We start from the raw sequence: 17769 nt of genomic DNA, 5'->3' as shown, positions 1-17769 counted from the left end.
GGCACAACCCTTCATGATCTCTGGGGGTCCGACCTCTTGGGTGAATGAAGGGGCTGCAGCGAGTCTTCTCAGCGCTGTGTGCCCCAGAGCCGATTCCTTCGCTCAGGACTGAGTGATCGGGTGCAGCGTTATGTTGGTGCCACAGCACTAAATTGGCGAGGGGTTCAAGAGGTCGGACCCCTCTGCTTTCTTTAATGGGATCCTGTCAGATCCCCCGAGTCTGTCAGATCACCAGTGTACCATGATACTGACCTATTCCTGCTGCACCGCACTGCCCCATGTCCCAGAAACGTTATATACAAAAAGTGACATGATGACGTCAGGCGCCGGCCGCCGTCACATATCAATGGGGCAGTGACTGTGCAGGTCGCTCTACTGTAGTGAATGGAGAAGACCCCGATCTGCAGTATCCACAGCTGGTCCCTATATCAGGGGTCTCAAACCAGCAGCTCGCAGGCCCCTCCTGTGTTGCTCAGGTGAGTGACCGACTCTGATGTGTAATGTCATACACCGGGGGAAAGGGGGCACTATTACATTATAAGCGGCACTCGCTCGGGGCATTACCACTTTATAATGGGGCACTATGGTGATTATTACTTTATAATGGGACACTTGGGGCATTATTGTTTTATAAAGGGGCACTTACGGCTTTATAGGAGTGCTTTTTCCATTATTTATAAGGGGGCAAACGGGGCATTATTGCTTATTAAGGGGGAATCAAAGAGGCAATATTACATTATTAGCAGCACTCGGGGCATTACTACTTTATAATGGGGCACTAGGGCGATTAGTACTTTATCGTGGGGCACTAGGGCGATTAGTACTTTATAATGGGGCACTAGGGCGATTAGTACTTTATCGTGGGGCACTAGGGCGATTAGTACTTTATAATGGGGCACTAGGGCGATTAGTACTTTGTAATCGGGCACTAGGGCGTTTAGTACTTTATAATGGGGCACTAGGGCGATTAGTACTTTATAATGGGGCACTAGGGCGATTAGTACTTTGTAATGGGGCACCAGGGCTATTAGTACTTTATCGTGGGGCACCAGGGCTATTAGTACTTTATCGTGGGGCACCAGGGCTATTAGTACTTTATCGTGGGGCACTAGGGCGATTAGTACTTTATCGTGGGGCACTAGGGCGATTAGTACTTTATAATGGGACACTAGGGTGATTAGTACTTTGTAATGGGGCACCAGGGCTATTAGTACTTTATCGTGGGGCACCAGGGCTATTAGTACTTTACGTGGGGCACTAGGGCGATTAGTACTTTATAATGGGGCACTAGGGCGATTAGTACTTTATAATGGGACACTAGGGCGATTAGTACTTTATAATGGGACACTAGGGCGATTAGTACTTTATAATGGGACACTAGGGTGATTAGTACTTTGTAATGGTGCACCAGGGCTATTAGTACTTTATCGTGGGACACCAGGGCTATTAGTACTTTATCGTGGGGCACCAGGGCTGTTAGTACTTTATAATGGGACACTAGGGCGATTAGTACTTTATAATGGGACACTAGGGCGATTAGTACTTTGTAATGGGGCACCAGGGCTATTAGTACTTTATCGTGGGGCACCAGGGCTATTAGTACTTTATCGTGGGGCACCAGGGCTATTAGTACTTTATCGTGGGGCACTAGGGCGATTAGTACTTTATTGTGGGGCACTAGGGAGATTAGTACTTTATAATGGGACACTAGGGCGATTAGTACTTTGTAATGAATCATAGAATCATAGAATCGTAGAGTTGGAAGGGACCTCCTGGGCCATCTGGTCCAACCCCCTGCTCAAAGCAGGATTCGCTAAATCATCCCAGTCAGATGTCTGTCCAGCCTCTGTTTGAAGGCTTCCATTGAAGGAGAACTCACCACTTCTCGTGGCAGCCTGTTCCACTCATTGATCACTCTAACTGTCAAAAAGTTTTTTCTAATATCTAATCTGTGTCTCCTCCCATTCAGTTTCATCCCATTGCTTCTAGTCTTTCCTTGTGCAAATGAGAATAAAGTTGATCCTTCTACAATGTGACAGCCCTTTAGATATTTGTAGACAGCTATTAAGTCTCCTCTCAGTCTTCTCTTTTGCAAACTAAACATTCCCAAATCCTGCAACCTTTCCTCATAAGACAGGGTTTGCAGACCGGTCACCATTCTGGTCGCTCTTTTCTGAACTTGCTCCAGTTTGTTGATGTCTTTAATGGGGCACCAGGGCTATTAGTACTTTATCGTGGGGCACCAGGGCTATTAGTACTTTATAATGGGGCACTAGGGCGATTAGTACTTTATAATGGGGCACTAGGGCGATTAGTACTTTATAATGGGACACTAGGGTGATTAGTACTTTATAATGGGACACTAGGGCGATTAGTACTTTATAATGGGACACTAGGGCGATTAGTACTTTATAATGGGACACTAGGGCGATTAGTACTTTATAATGGGACACTAGGGTGATTAGTACTTTATCGTGGGACACCAGGGCTATTAGTACTTTATCGTGGGACACCAGGGCTATTAGTACTTTATCGTGGGACACCAGGGCTATTAGTACTTTATCGTGGGACACCAGGGCTATTAGTACTTTATCGTGGGACACCAGGGCTATTAGTACTTTATCGTGGGACACCAGGGCTATTAGTACTTTATCGTGGGACACCAGGGCTATTAGTGCTTTATCGTGGGACACCAGGGCTATTAGTACTTTATCGTGGGGCACCAGGGCTGTTAGTACTTTATAATGGGACACTAGGGCGATTAGTACTTTATAATGGGACACTAGGGTGATTAGTACTTTATAATGGGACACTAGGGTGATTAGTACTTTGTAATGGTGCACCAGGGCTATTAGTACTTTATCGTGGGACACCAGGGCTATTAGTACTTTATCGTGGGGCACCAGGGCTGTTAGTACTTTATCGTGGTGCACCAGGGCTATTAGTACTTTATCGTGGGGCACCAGGGCGAGTAGTATTTTGCAGTGGGACAATTGATCCATTATTATTTTATAAAGGGGTACACACAGCTTTATAGGGGGGCTTTTTCCATTATTTATAAGGGGGCACTCGGTGCATTATTACTTCTCTACATGTTTTACCGACAGATCGGCCATCTCTTCGTGACGATGCCGGTCTGTCGGTAGATCGTGTAGGGATGATAGGAGTAGTAATACTTGTTGATAATATAGAGGAACCAGCGATGGGTTCTGCAGACTTTCTCCATTTATTACAATGGCAGTATAGCAATCTGCACACACGCTGGTTCACCTATATGTGACGGTCCGCACCTTGGAGGGCGCTTTTCGTATTTTCATAAGATTGATTTAATTAATCTTATTAATAATAATAATAGGTGCAAGGCTTTATATAATCGCTTGCAATGAAGTTAATATACGAGCGGCCACTTTGGACCAGGTCTTTAGTGTCTATTAGAAAGTGTCATCCATCCTGATCCATCCCAGGATCCCTTTACCAGTATCGCATCTGATACATAAGAAATATAAACGTCCTCTCTTATTTTTCTCCATGTCCAGGCATTCCCGGGAAAGAGACTATTCTGAAGAGTTTGCGTCATGCAGACCAGAGAAGACCCCTGTAGACTATGGCGATTACCATCCGTTAAAGACCATCACTGTAAGTAAAGCCTTGTCACCTTAATGCCATAAGTGTACGTGGTATTTTACTTCAGTTGTGTATTATAATGTATGGTGCGTGCCTCCACTGCTGCAGAACTTCTTTTTAAGAGAGGGTTTTTTCTAGTTAAACTGCAGAGCAGCCAGTAGAAAATATTTTGTAGACAAGAGAATGATTTCTATTATACAGTCATGGCCGAAAGTGTTGGCACCCTTTTTTCCCAAAAATATGATTGCAATTACACATGTTTTATTATACACATGTTTATTTCCTTTGTGTTTATTGGAACAGCACAAAAAAACTGAAAAAAAAAAGTCAAATTGGACATAGTCATGGCCAAAAGTTTTGAGAATGACACAAATATTAATTTTTACAAAGTCTACTGCTTCATTTTTTCTAATGGCAATTTGCATATACTCCAGAATGTTATAAAGAGTGATCAGCTTAACAGAAATTACTTGCAAAGTCAATATTTGCCTAGAAAATGAACTTTATCCCCCAAAACACATTTCAACATCATTGCAGCCCTGCCTTAAAAGGACCAGCTAACATCGTTTCAGTGATTGCTCCATTAACACAGGTGTGGGTGTTGATGAGGACAGGGCTGGAGATCAATCTGTCATGATTAAGTAAGAATGACACCACTGGACACTTTAAAAGGAGGCTGGTGCTTGGCATCATTGTTTCTCTTCTGTTAACCATGGTTATCTCTAAAGAACCACGTGCAGTCATCATTGCACTGCACAAAAATGGCCTAACAGGGAAGAGTATCGCAGCTAGAAAGATTGCACCTCAGTCAACAATCTATCGCATCATCAAGAACTTCGAGAGAGGTTCCCTTGTTGCCAAAAAGGCTCCAGGGTGCCCAAGAAAGACCAGCAAGCGCCAGGACCGTCTCTTAAAAGTGTTTCAGCTGCGGGATCGGGCTACCAGCAGTGCAGAGCTTGCTCAGGAATGGCAGCAGGCAGGTGTGAGTGCATCTGCACGCACTGTGAGTTGGAGACTCTTGGAGCAAGGCCTGGTCTCAAGGAGGGCAGCAAAGAAGCCACTTCTCTCCAGGAAAAACATTATGGACAGACTGATATTCTTCAAGAGGTACCGTGAGTGGACTGCTGAGGACTGGGGTAAAGTCATTTTCTCTGATGAATCCCCTTTTCGATTGTTTGGGACATCTGGAAAACAGCTTATTCGGAGAAGACCAGGTGAGTGCTACCACCAGTCTTGTCTCATGCCAACTGTCAAGCATCCTGAAACCATTCATGTGTGGGGTTGCTTCTCAGCCAAGGGAATGGGCTCTCTCTCAGTCTAGCCTAAAAACACAGCCATGAATAAAGAATGGTACCAGAATGTCCTCCAAGAGCAACTTCTCCCAACCGTCCAAGAGCAGTTTGGCGATCAACAATGCCTTTTTCAACATGATGGAGCACCTTGCCATAAAGCAAAGGTGATAACTAAATGGCTCAGGGAACAAAACATAGAGATTTTGGGACCATGGCCTGGAAACTCCCCAGATCTTAATCCCATTGAGAACTTGTGGTCAATCATCAAGAGACGGGTGGACAAACAAAAACCTTCAAATTCAGACAAAATAAAAGCATTGATTTTGCAAGAATGGACTGCTATCAGTCAGGATTTGATCCAGAAGTTGATTGAGAGCATGCCAGGGAGAATTGCTGAGGTCCTGAAGAAGAAGGGTCAACACTGCAAATATTGACTTGCTGCATTATCTCATTCTAACTGTCAATATAACCTTTTGTTACTCATAATATGATTGCAATTATATTTCTGTATGTGATAAAAACATCTGACAAACACACATAAAAACCAGAGGCCAGCAGATCATGTGAAAATATCTGTGTCATTCTCAAAACTTTTGGCCATAACTATAATTTCACACAAAACCTCCAAAATGGGCCGGATAACATTGTTGAAACCTTTCCAAAATTGTGGTCAAACAATTTTGTTTGAAGCATGTGTTGCTCGTTCAAACTCGCCTGTGGAAAGTAACCGGTGTGGGCAATATGGAAATCGCACCAGAAACAGATAAAAAGGGGAGAAGTTGAATCAATTTTTGCATTGTGTGTCTGTGTGTGCGCCTCACTAAGCATGGAGAACAGAAAAAAGAGAAGAGAACTGTCTGAAGACCTAGAATCCAAATTGTTGAACGATATCAACAATCTCAAGGTTACAAGTCCATTTCCAGAGATCTTGATGGTCCTTTGTCCACAGTGCGGAACTTAATCAAGAAGTTTGCAACCCATGGCACTGAACGTGGTCATCAGAGAAAAATTTATGAAACGTTGCAGAGCTTTTTGGTAAAACACATTATTCTACTGTTTACCGAAAACTAAATGAGGCTGACAAAGATAAGAACATAGTACCTGCAGTCAAATATGATGGAGGTTCAAATATGTTTTGGGGTTATTTCGCTGCCTCTGGACCTGGGTGTCTTGACTGTGCAAGGTGTTGTGAAATCTGAAGATTACCAAAGGATTGTGGTTGGCAATGTAGTGCCTGGTGTCAGAAAGCTGGGTTTGCTTCTTAGGCCACGTGTCTTCCAGCAGGACAATGACCCCAAGCATTCTTCAAGAATCACCCAGAAATGGATGGAAACAAAGTGTTCTGAAAGAGAGTTCTGAAGTGGCCAGCAATGAGTCCGGATCTAAATCCCATTGATCACCTGTGGAGAGATCTTAAAAAGAAGAGTTCTCCAAAACTCCTGTTGAGAAGTGTGTGAAGCTTGTTGATGGTTATAGAAAGTGATTGATTGCAGTTATTTATTCCAAAGGGATTTACAGGATTTAGTTTGTGAACCTGAGCACTTCTGTTTTTTTTTTTTTTTTAGGTTACAGAATCCAAATCTAAAAAACTAGGAAGAAAAGAGAGTACGTCATCCACCTCTTCTTCGTGCTCCTCGAGCTCGGTGGCGGACCCTCTGAGCAGTGTCCTGGATGGGACGGATCCCTTGTCCTTGTTTGCCGCCACAGCTGAATCAGTTGCAGCCACTACGGTAATCAGCCGCGGCCTCTGCTTCTCCCCATCAGCCACCGATCAGGGGCACAAAAATAACATCATATTCGGGGAGAGGCATTGCTATAGGCAGACCCCTACATGTTTGGCGTGACAACCAGGAAACGCTTAACTTTTCTGGTTTTATTGTCATATTTTAATTCTGGTTTGTTTTTTTTTTTTGTTTTTTTTTCTTTTTTCCTTAGGCTCGACAAGCCAATTGGCACTTTATAATTGGCCCGGGGTGCGCCATGCAGTGACAGCCAGTCTAACTGTTTAGATGCTGCGGTCACTGTTGACTAGAGCATCTAAAGGGTTAAACAGTCAGGATCAGACTCAGAACGGTGTCTTTCTCCGGTAGATGCGGGCGGATGTCAGCTGTACAACATGGCTGACACCAGCCAGAAACGGAGCAGGCTCAGCTCCTGAGTCTGCTCCTTCCACCTTCCTCCGTACCTGTGTAGGTCAAAGTTTGTGCCCCTAAACTATACATAATTATGTGCAATCATTTCTGTTGTTTCCTTAAAGGGGTGGTCCAAGCTTAGGGGTCTCACTATGCGACTGCAGACTTATGAATCCTCACTGCATGCACAGCACACGCTGAACGGTGGAGGTGCCGGACCCCCACTGATCTGATACGACACTTAAAAGATGTCAACAAAATTCAAAATAATGAATAACTTGTCCATTAAAAATAAACAAAGCACATTAAAGGGGTTGTCCAGGCTTGGAACCATTTTGTATGACTGCAGACTTTTGAATCCTCACAGCATGCACAGTGCACGCTGTCACTATTAGCGGGTGGATGCATGACAGAAAGTATGCGGACACATGCTGACTAGACTTGTACAACCTCGCTCAACACAAGTGAATTGAGCAAGGCTGGAAACGTCTAGTCATCATGTGTCTGGAAATATTCAAATCGCATATTTGTGGTCACATGACCGCCCGTTCTCGGCACCGGAGAATCCTGACAGCCTGCACTGTGCATGCTGTAAGGACTCAACAGTCTGCAGTCATATAAAGTGGCTGCAGACTAAACCCCAAGCCTGGGCAGCCCCTTTATAATATGTTTTTAATGGAGAAGTTATTAATTACTTTGATTACCTTTTTTTTTAGTGTAGTATCAGATCAGTGGTGGTCCGGCTCCTCCACCGTTCAGCTTTTACCAGCTCCAGTGGCAGACGGATGTAAAGAGTGTGCGCCGCCTGAGCAGCACAGCTCCTTACACCATGTGTTGGCCGGTGCGGAAACCTGCAGCTCCACTCCTATTCACCTGCATGGGATCTTATATTGAGGACCCATCCCAATATCAGAGTAGTGGACCGCCCCTTTCAATCCTAAATGTTTAGTTTCTTCTCCCAGGTTTCCACAGTTTTTGCCTCCATTTTTTTTTTTCCAGGATATCAACAGGAAAAAGCGCGAGAAGGAGGAGGATTTCATAGGGAGCGATTTTGAGCCGTGGTCGAGTAAGCGCGGTGAGATCCTGGCCAGATACACGACGACTGAAAAGCTTTCTATAGTGAGTGGCTTTGTACACAGACTGCACACAGCTCCGTCTTTTATTAGTATGTTCTTTAGGCGCTGAGATATGTGGTGTTAGGTGATGAACAGGGCGATATCACTGTTATTATGCATTTCAAGGTTTTTTTTGTAATTTTTGTTGCAGAATCTATTCATGGGCTCGGAGAGAGGTAAGCACCGTTTCTCTTCTAATGATGTTTCACCTTAAAAATTACGAGACGCAAAACAATGAATTACGGCAGATCTGTCAAACTGCATTCACTAGTCTATCGATCTCTCAAGGCTGATGAGGCCGGTGTACTTACTTGGAAAAGCCTTCAGAATGGCTGCATAATATTGGTAAATTAGTTTCAACAATTTTATTGAAATGAAAACATCACTTAACATGAAATACAATCACATTAGAGTACAAGGAGCCCCTCGCAGGGGGAAATACATAGCAAAAAGGCACTTAAAGTCATACGGTATCCTTGACTACAGAATCTTTGTTTAGAATATGTGTAGTAAAACAATTATAACACAACTAAAGGCCCTTTTACATTTAGCGATGCACCAGCGATCCGACCAGCGATCCCACCCGGTCAGGATCGCTGGTGCATCGCTAAATGATCGCTAGTGAGTGAGCTTCCACACAGGAAGATCTCACAGCGATGCAGCAGCGACGCAGCGCACGATACTTACCATTCACACACAGCGATCCTGCGTCCTCCCGCCCGCGTCCAGCGTCGCTCGTCGTCACAGCAGGAAGTCTCAGCAGGAAGCGCCCGACGAGAAATGGAGCCGGACATTCTCGCGCGATCAGCGATGGACAGCGGGGGAGCCGGTCGCTGGTAAGTATCACACATAGCGATATCGCTAGCAATATCGCTATAACGTCACAAAACCAGTGACGTTTTTGCGATATTGCTAGCGATATCGCTTAGTGTAAAACCCCCTTAAGTTAGACTTAATGGGATGGGGAGAGAAAGTGGGGAATTTAAAGTGAGTGTCGATAATGCGAGATATACCAATTTGGGGCATCAGTGTACCTGCTTTAGAGTCTCTAATTGTAAGGAGCTACTACCGTGCCAATATCTATAATAATAAATGCCCTAACCAGCTTCCGGTTGTAACAACTTCCGTCCAGTTGTAACCGGTGACGTCACCACACACACACGCACATGTTAACCCTCAACACACCACACCGCCTCAACACACACTCCTCTCACCTTTCACCTCCACTCATGTCCACTCACTCTTTCACTCCACATACGTTCCTTTCTCTCACTCCGTTTCTCATACTCACACCGTCATCGTCGCTGCCCCGACATCTTTCTCCGCCGCCGCGATCCAGGATCCAGACGTTCTCCAGGCCGCCGACATGTTCTTGCGGGACGCCATCTTGGATGTCGTGAAATCCCGCGAGATTCAAGATGGCGTCGCCGCAACAATATGTCGCTGGCGTGGACGACATCGGGATCCAAAAAGATGGCGTCGGCGAAATCTCGCGAGATTACGCCGACGCCATTTTGGATCCCGATGTCACCCATGCCAGCGACATGTTGTTGCGGCGACGCCATCTTGAATATCGCGGGACTTCACGACATCCAAGATGGCGTCCCGCAAGAATATGTCGCTGGCGTGGGCGACATCGGGATCCAAAATGGCGTCGGCGTAATCTCGCGAGATTTCGCCGACGCCATCTTTTTGGATCCCGATGTCGTCCACGCCAGCGACATGTTGTTGCGGCGACGCTATCTTGAATATCGCGGGATTTCACGAAATCCAAGATGGCGTCCCGCAAGAACATGTCGGCGGCCTGGAGAACGTCTGGATCCTGGATCGCGGCGGAGGAAGATGTCGGGGCAGCGACGATGACGGTGTGAGTATGAGAAACGGAGTGAGAGAAAGGAACGTATGTGGAGTGAAAGAGTGAGTGGACATGAGTGGAGGTGAAAGGTGAGAGGAGTGTGTGTTGAGGCGGTGTGGTATGTTGAGAGTTAACATGGCAAGAGGTGTTAACGACGTCGGCGAAATCTCGCGAGATTTCGCCGACGCCATCTTGCATTCGTGAAATTGCGTCATTTACCTCACGCCGACTTGCTGTGCGGACGCTTGGCATTGCCTGTACCACCATAACTACTGCTGCCTTGGTCTTATGCCTGTTTACTGCCGGTGTCTAATTACTGGACCAATTTGCCTGTACCGCCATAACTACTGCTGCCTTGCTCCTCTGCCGGTGTCTAATTACAGGACCAATTTGCCTATACCGCCATAACTACTGTCTTTGTCCTCTGCCGGTGTCTAATTACAGGACCAATTTGCCTCTATCGCCATAACTACTGCTGCCTTGCTCCTCTGCCGGTGTCTAATTACAGGACCAATTTGCCTATACCGCCATAACTACTGCCTTTGTCCTCTGCCAGTGTCTAATTACAGGGCCAATTTGCCTCTATCGCCATAACTACTGCTGCTTTGGTCATCTGCCTGTTTACTGCCGGTGTCTAATTACAGGGCCAATTTGCCTCTACCGCCATAACTACTGCTGCCTTGCTCCTCTGCCGGTGTCTAATTACAGGGCTAATTTGCCTCTACCGCCATAACTACTGCTACCTTGCTCCTCTGCCGGTGTCTAATTACAGGGCCAATTTGCCTCTACCGCCATAACTACTGCTGCCTTGCTCCTCTGCCGGTGTCTAATTACAGGGCCAATTTGCCTATACCGCCATAACTACTGCCTTTGTCCTCTGCCAGTGTCTAATTACAGGGCCAATTTGCCTCTATCGCCATAACTACTGCTGCTTTGGTCATCTGCCTGTTTACTGCCGGTGTCTAATTACAGGGCCAATTTGCCTCTACCGCCATAACTACTGCTGCCTTGCTCCTCTGCCGGTGTCTAATTACAGGGCTAATTTGCCTCTACCGCCATAACTACTGCTGCCTTGCTCCTCTGCCGGTGTCTAATTACAGGGCTAATTTGCCTCTACCGCCATAACTACTGCTACCTTGCTCCTCTGCCGGTGTCTAATTACAGGGCCAATTTGCCTCTACCGCCATAACTACTGCTGCCTTGCTCCTCTGCCGGTGTCTAATTACAGGGCCAATTTGCCTCTAACGCCATAACTACTGCTGCATTGCTCCTCTGCTGGTGTCTAATTACAGGGCCAATTTGCCAATACCGCCATAACTACTGCTGCCTTGCTCCTCTGCCGGTGTCTAATTACAGGGCCAATTTGCCTCTACCGCCATAAGTACTGCTGCCTTGCTCCTCTGACTGTTCACTGCCTGTGTCTAATTACAGGGCCAATTTGCCTCTACCGCCATAACTACTGCTGCCTTGCTCCTCTGCTGGTGTCTAATTACAGGGCAAATTTGCCTCTACCGCCATAAGTACTGCTGCCTTGCTCCTCTGACTGTTCACTGCCTGTGTCTAATTACAGGGCCAATTTGCCTCTACCGCCATAACTACTGCTGCCTTGCTCCTCTGCCGGTGTCTAATTACAGGGCCAATTTGCCTCTACCGCCATAACTACTGCCTTGCTCCTCTGCCAGTGTCTAATTACAGGGCCAATTTGCCTCTACCGCCATAACTACTGCTGCCTTGCTCCTCTGCCGGTGTCTAATTACAGGGCTAATTTGCCTCTACCGCCATAACTACTGCTACCTTGCTCCTCTGCCGGTGTCTAATTACAGGGCCAATTTGCCTCTACCGCCATAACTACTGCTGCCTTGCTCCTCTGCCGGTGTCTAATTACAGGGCTAATTTGCCTCTACCGCCATAACTACTGCTACCTTGCTCCTCTGCCGGTGTCTAATTACAGGGCCAATTTGCCTCTACCGCCATAACTACTGCTACCTTGCTCCTCTGCCGTTGTCTAATTACAGGGCCAATTTGTCTCTACCGCCATAACTACTGCTGCCTTGCTCCTCTGCCGGTGTCTAATTACAGGGCCAATTTGCCTCTACCGCCATAACTACTGCTGCATTGCTCCTCTGCCGGTGTCTAATTACAGGGCCAATTTGCCTCTACCGCCATAACTACTGCTGCCTTGCTCCTCTGCCGGTGTCTAATTACAGGGCCAATTTGCCTCTACCGCCATAACTACTGCTGCATTGCTCCTCTGCTGGTGTCTAATTACAGGGCCAATTTGCCAATACCGCCATAACTACTGCTGCCTTGCTCCTCTGCCGGTGTCTAATTACAGGGCCAATTTGCCAATACCGCCATAACTACTGCTGCCTTGCTCCTCTGCCGGTGTCTAACTACAGGGCCAATTTGCCACTACCACTTCATAACTACTGCTGGGCAATTACTGGGTCAATTAGTATCTGTTTACTCTACAATACTCCAGGACGCCTTCTTCACTGCCAGATAACTGCCAAATAGACTCCTTTACCTGTGCCAACATGAGTCATAACAAAAAGTATGCCAATGCCAGTGAAAGGAAAGCAGCTTTAGCACTACGACAAAAACAACGCCGTGCTAATGAGACTCCTGAGGAAAAACACCATCGCCTTGAGAAGATTAAGGCTTATAAACGCCGTCGCCTCACACACGAATCCCCTAACTCTAAATCCATAAGATTGGCTGAAGAAGCCTCTGCACGCCGTCACCGCCGACAACAGACGGCCTCTTCCTCATCATTATTATTAGACTCACAACAGGATGCTTCCACATCAGCATGTGGAACAATTTACTGCTACACTTCATCCCATATGCCGTTCACTGACATAACTAATCAGCAATCTGTTTCTGCCCTATCAATACCACCATTCAATACCGATGCACAGTATGCCAATGCCAGTGAAAGGAAAGCAGCTTTAGCACTACGACAAAAACAACGCCGTGCTAATGAGACTCCTGAGGAAAAACAGCATCGACTTGACAAGATTAAGGCTTATAAACGCCGTCGTCTCACACACGAATCCCCTAACTCTAAATCTATTACATTGGCTGAAGAAGCCTCTACACGCCATCACCGCCAACAACAGACGGCTTCTTCCTCATCATTATTAGTAGACTCACAACAGGATGCTTCCACATCAGCATGTGGAACAAGTTACTACCACACTTCATCCTATATGCCGTTCACTGACATAACTAATCAGCAATCTGTTTCTTCCCTATCAATACCACCATTAGTCAATACCAACGCACAGTTTCTTCACATACAAGCTGCAGTTAGCCCGCAGAAAGTGCAACCAAGACAAATATACGTTGGTCTCAAAACTAGGCGCACCCCATCGGTTGGACATGCACTTCTACTACAACCTCACATTTTCACTAATGATGAACACAGCTGTGGTGACATGTATGTATTGAGCATTGCGAAGCTTTGCATTTTGTAGCAGAGATACCTTCTGATAACAACTTTACGCTCTGCTGTCAGAAGGGTAAAGTCCATGTACCCATACTACAATATCCTGATGTCTTTACACGTTTGCTGAAAGGGCAAAGTGAATTTAGCAAAAATTTCATGGATAATATTTGAAGTATTAACAGTTCCTTTGCTTTTGCCTCCATGGGTGCAAATATTTCACCACCTCCTGGATATGGCCCATACTGTTTCCGCATACATGGCCAGATCTATCATAGAACTGGAACACTACATCCCTCAGATGACCAGCAACGCGCATTTGCCCAACTTTACATTCTCGATACCACTACCGCAAACGAACAACGCTTACGATGTAAAGAAAATCAAAAATGTCATCCTACATTGATGAACATTATTGCCCTTCAAATCCAAACTATTAATCCTTTTGTGGAAGCTTATCAAATGTTACGTGATGTGGAAGAACAAGAAAAAATTAAATCTCTACAAAACGGAACTGTCATGCCAAACATCACTATGGCTATTAAACAAGATCGTACTCAAGACCCTCGACGCTACAATAATCCCACTGTCAGTGAAGTAGCAGTTGTGTTTCAAAATGACAATGGTGAGCCACTATTGTCCACTCGCAGGATTTCAGAATACTCAAGATGGCATGGCCGCAAGAACATGTCGCCGGCGTGGACAATGTCGGGATCCAGGATGGCGCCGGCGGAAGAAGATGTCGGGGATCGTGGAGCAGCGACGATGACGGTGTGAGTATGAGAGACGGAGTGAGAGAAAGGGTCGTATGTGGAGTGAAAGAGTGAATGGACGTGAGTGGAGATGGTGAAAGGTGAGAGGAGTGTGTGTTGAGGCGGTGTGGTGTGTTGAGGAGGTGTGTGTGTATTGAGGGTTAACATGGCAATAGGTGTGTCACTATCCTCTCGATGCGATAGCATCGGGCCTTAATCTACTATAATAAATGCGCTAAGCAGCTTCCGGGTTGTAACAACTTCCGTCCAGTTGTAACTGGTGACGTCACAGCACACCTCTTGCCATGTTAACCCTCAACACACCACTCCTCAACATACACTCCTCTCACCTTTCACTATCTCCACTAATGTCCACTCGCAGGATTTCAGAATACTCAAGATGGCATGGCCGCAAGAACATGTCGCCGGCGTGGACAACGTCGGGATCCAGGATGGCGCCGGCGGAAGAAGATGTCGGGGATCATGGAGCAGCGACGATGACAGTGTGAGTATGAGAGACGGAGTGAGAGAAAGGGTCGTATGTGGAGTGAAAGAGTGAGTCGATGTGAGTGGAGATGGTGAAAGGTGAGAGGAGTGTGTGTTGAGGAGGTGTGTGTGTATTGAGGGTTAACATGGCAAGAGGTGTGTCACTATCCTCTCGATGCGATAGCATCGGGCCTTAATCTAGTATTATATAAAGATATAATTTGGGAAAGGTCATCATCTCTATGTGCCTGAATCCAAGGGTCCCAGATACCTCGAAAGTTTTCGAAAGAATCAGATCTGATGGCTTCTATTTTCTCGTATAACATTATCAGATTGACCCATCTCCTCACCTGCGTAATTGAGAGTGTACTGGTTTTCCATCTGCTAGCTATGTGGTTTCTCGTCGCCATAGCAGTAAAGTCAACGAGACGACAAGTCCTATTGTTAGCATTGGTTGGTCTGTTCCCCAGCAGAACAACCGACGGTGACAGAGGTAGTTTCCTACCCAAGATATTATCAATTAATTTTACTACATCTTTCCACAGTGACTTTACTATCGGACATGTCCACCAAATATGGAGAGTATCTCCATCGTCAGTGCACCCTCTAAAATAGTTGCCAGGAACCGAATGATAAATATTGTGCAGGAAGCTTGGTACATAGTGTATTCTAAAAAATAATTTAAGAGATGTCTCAGTAAGTGAAACTTGATTACTACCCCTCATTATATTTTCATAACACCTGAACCACCTTTGAGGTGTGAGGGAGATTTGTAGATCTGCCTCCCATTGCTCCATGGTCTTCAGTTTCAGGCCATCTCTGGGTTTGTTAAATATAGACTAAAGATGAGATATGAGACCATTGCCCAATGGGTCATATAGACATTTTGTACGTTTGAAGAACCAACCGTTAGGCTTTGCAGAAAATGAAAGATTTGTTCAAGTCGGAATGTCTCAGACCTCGGGACTTGATATTTTGTGATGAACTCTTGTTTTGACATTAGGTTAAAGTGAGTAGTTAGATTTTGTAGCCTAGTTAGCTTATTCTGCTGCCACCATGCGTGATTTTGAGATGTAACTCCTGGTGGGAACATGGGATTATTAAACAGGTTCAGGAGAGGAGAGGGGTGAGACTGCAGTGCAAATTGGAATCTATTCGATCTCCAGATTCGTAGGGAGTGAAAGGTATACAGGGAATGTAGAGCCAGATCTTTCGGTATAGGCCCCGTGGCCCAGATTAGACTCTCCAAGGAGTAAGGTGCTATTTGAGAATTTTCTGTTTGCGGCCAGATAGGTGTGTGTTGTTCCACGTTTACCCCTGCCAGCTGGGCGATCTGAGCTGCCCTATAATAGACATTAAAGTTTGGTAGCGAGACTCCTCCCTGTCTTTTGTGTCTAAACAGGATTTGCTGGGAGATGCAAAGCTTTCTATTATTCCAGATAAAACGTATTACGTGCGAGTGTATCATTTTGAATGTCATCAGAGGTATTGAAATAGGCAAGGATCGGAACAAATATAGAAATTGAGGTAAAGTAACCATTTTAACCGAGTGCACCCTTCCCAAAAAGGAAAGAGGTGGAGAGGACCATTTTGACAAAGATTGCGTTAGTTTTTTAGCGGAGGGGAGCGTAATTATATTTAAATAGCGTGGATTTAGATAATGTCATGTTAATTCCTAGGTATGTAATGTAATGCTTTGCATGTCGGAAGTGAAAGTTCTCTACTATTGAAGCTTGTTCGGCAGGAGGGGTATTCAGAAACATAATCTCTGATTTATCGATATTGACCTTTAAGCCTGAGATTTCCTCAAAAGAATTAAGTGTATTTAAGAGATTCGGCAGGGATATACCGTATTACTCTGTCGCCTTATTGGGGGACACAGAACCGTGGGTGTTATGCTGCTGTCCACTAGGAGGCGACACTATGCATAATCTGAAAAAGATTAACTTTGGCTCCTCCTCTGCAGTATACACCCCTGGACGGCGTCAGCCTTCTCCAGTTTTTGCTTAGTGTCGCAAGGAGGCACACCTTTTTTTCTTTTTTTCCTTTCGTCGGAACAGATGAAGAAAAGTGGGTCTCCAGCGAGACTCCCGGCATGGCTCCTTCCTTGGCCCCCTTTTTAGGGGTGCCCAGTTGAAGTAGAGATGGCGGTCCCCCATGTCGCTCCTTCCCCAGTCCCTCGGGTACTGGTCCGAAGTTGAGACCCCCCCTCCTTCCCCAACCCCCTTCAGGGTCTGGGTTGAGGTTGAGGCAAGGATGAAGACCCCCTGACGGTGACAGACGCACCCTCCCTAATCCCCCGCAGGGGGCATTAGGTTGAGACGTCGCAGGTAGGGTCGGAGTACAGACAGCATTCTGCACCAGGGACCCCAGCCCAGGGGCCGGGGGAGGGTGCAGGCAGACGTGGCACAGCAGAGACAGGGCTTTCTGCGCCCCTGCCTCTGCAGCAGCAGTGGCTCCATGGCGCTCCAGGGACCCCCCACACAGGAACCGCTAGCACTGCTGCCCCCACCGCTAGCCAGTCGCCCATTCTGGGGGGGTCCGGTGCAAATCCGACCCCCTCCCGGAGTACCGCGCCGCTCTGGAGCCCTCCTGGGCATCAGGCCTCTAATTTAGACCGCGGCTTCGGCCTAGCCGAAGCCGCCGCCTTTTCCCCGCCCCCGGCCCGCCCCTGGCCCGCCCCCCGGATGACGAAAATGACACTGCAGTGTCATAGAAGGGGCGGATCGAGGCAGGAAGGGCGCGCTTTTACATGGCCCAGCGCGCCCTTTTCCAGCTCTCCGCCCCCTTCCCTCTCCACCTCAGAATCCGGTGGCCATCTTGCTGCACCTGGAGGAAGGCAGCACAGAGTCTCCGGGGGGGCACAGGACATGGGGCTTATCAGCGCTGGACCTAAGGGGAGCACCGGTGGGGTAAGATCACAGCTGGGTCCTTGGTACTCAGCTGTGAATTCCTATAACCTATAGCGCTCTCCTACTCCTTTTTCCTCTGCGTAGATACCCCTGTAGGGTCTCTATTAATCAGCCTAGGTACTATGTCGGGCTCAAAGAAAAGAACCAGGCAAG

The 17769-nt window shown here is 46.6% G+C and overlaps 1 protein-coding gene across 1 annotated transcript in view; it reads left to right on the top strand.

The window, feature by feature from the left end:
• Positions 1-17769, top strand: part of VPS35L (VPS35 endosomal protein sorting factor like) — a 103227-nt gene that overhangs the window by 492 nt on the left and 84966 nt on the right. The window contains exons 2-5 of the mRNA XM_073542967.1: positions 3537-3636; positions 6482-6646; positions 8048-8167; positions 8315-8339. Of these exons, the coding sequence (XP_073399068.1) occupies positions 3537-3636; positions 6482-6646; positions 8048-8167; positions 8315-8339 (410 nt within the window). The remainder of the gene's footprint in view (positions 1-3536; positions 3637-6481; positions 6647-8047; positions 8168-8314; positions 8340-17769) is intronic.

Source organism: Dendrobates tinctorius, unplaced genomic scaffold (assembly GCF_039654945.1).
Source record: "Dendrobates tinctorius isolate UK_male_01 unplaced genomic scaffold, ASM3965494v1 ptg000129l, whole genome shotgun sequence".
Taxonomy (NCBI): Eukaryota; Metazoa; Chordata; class Amphibia; order Anura; family Dendrobatidae; genus Dendrobates; species Dendrobates tinctorius.
The sequence above is the reverse complement of the archived record's forward strand: the minus strand, read 5'-3'. Positions and strand labels throughout refer to the sequence as shown.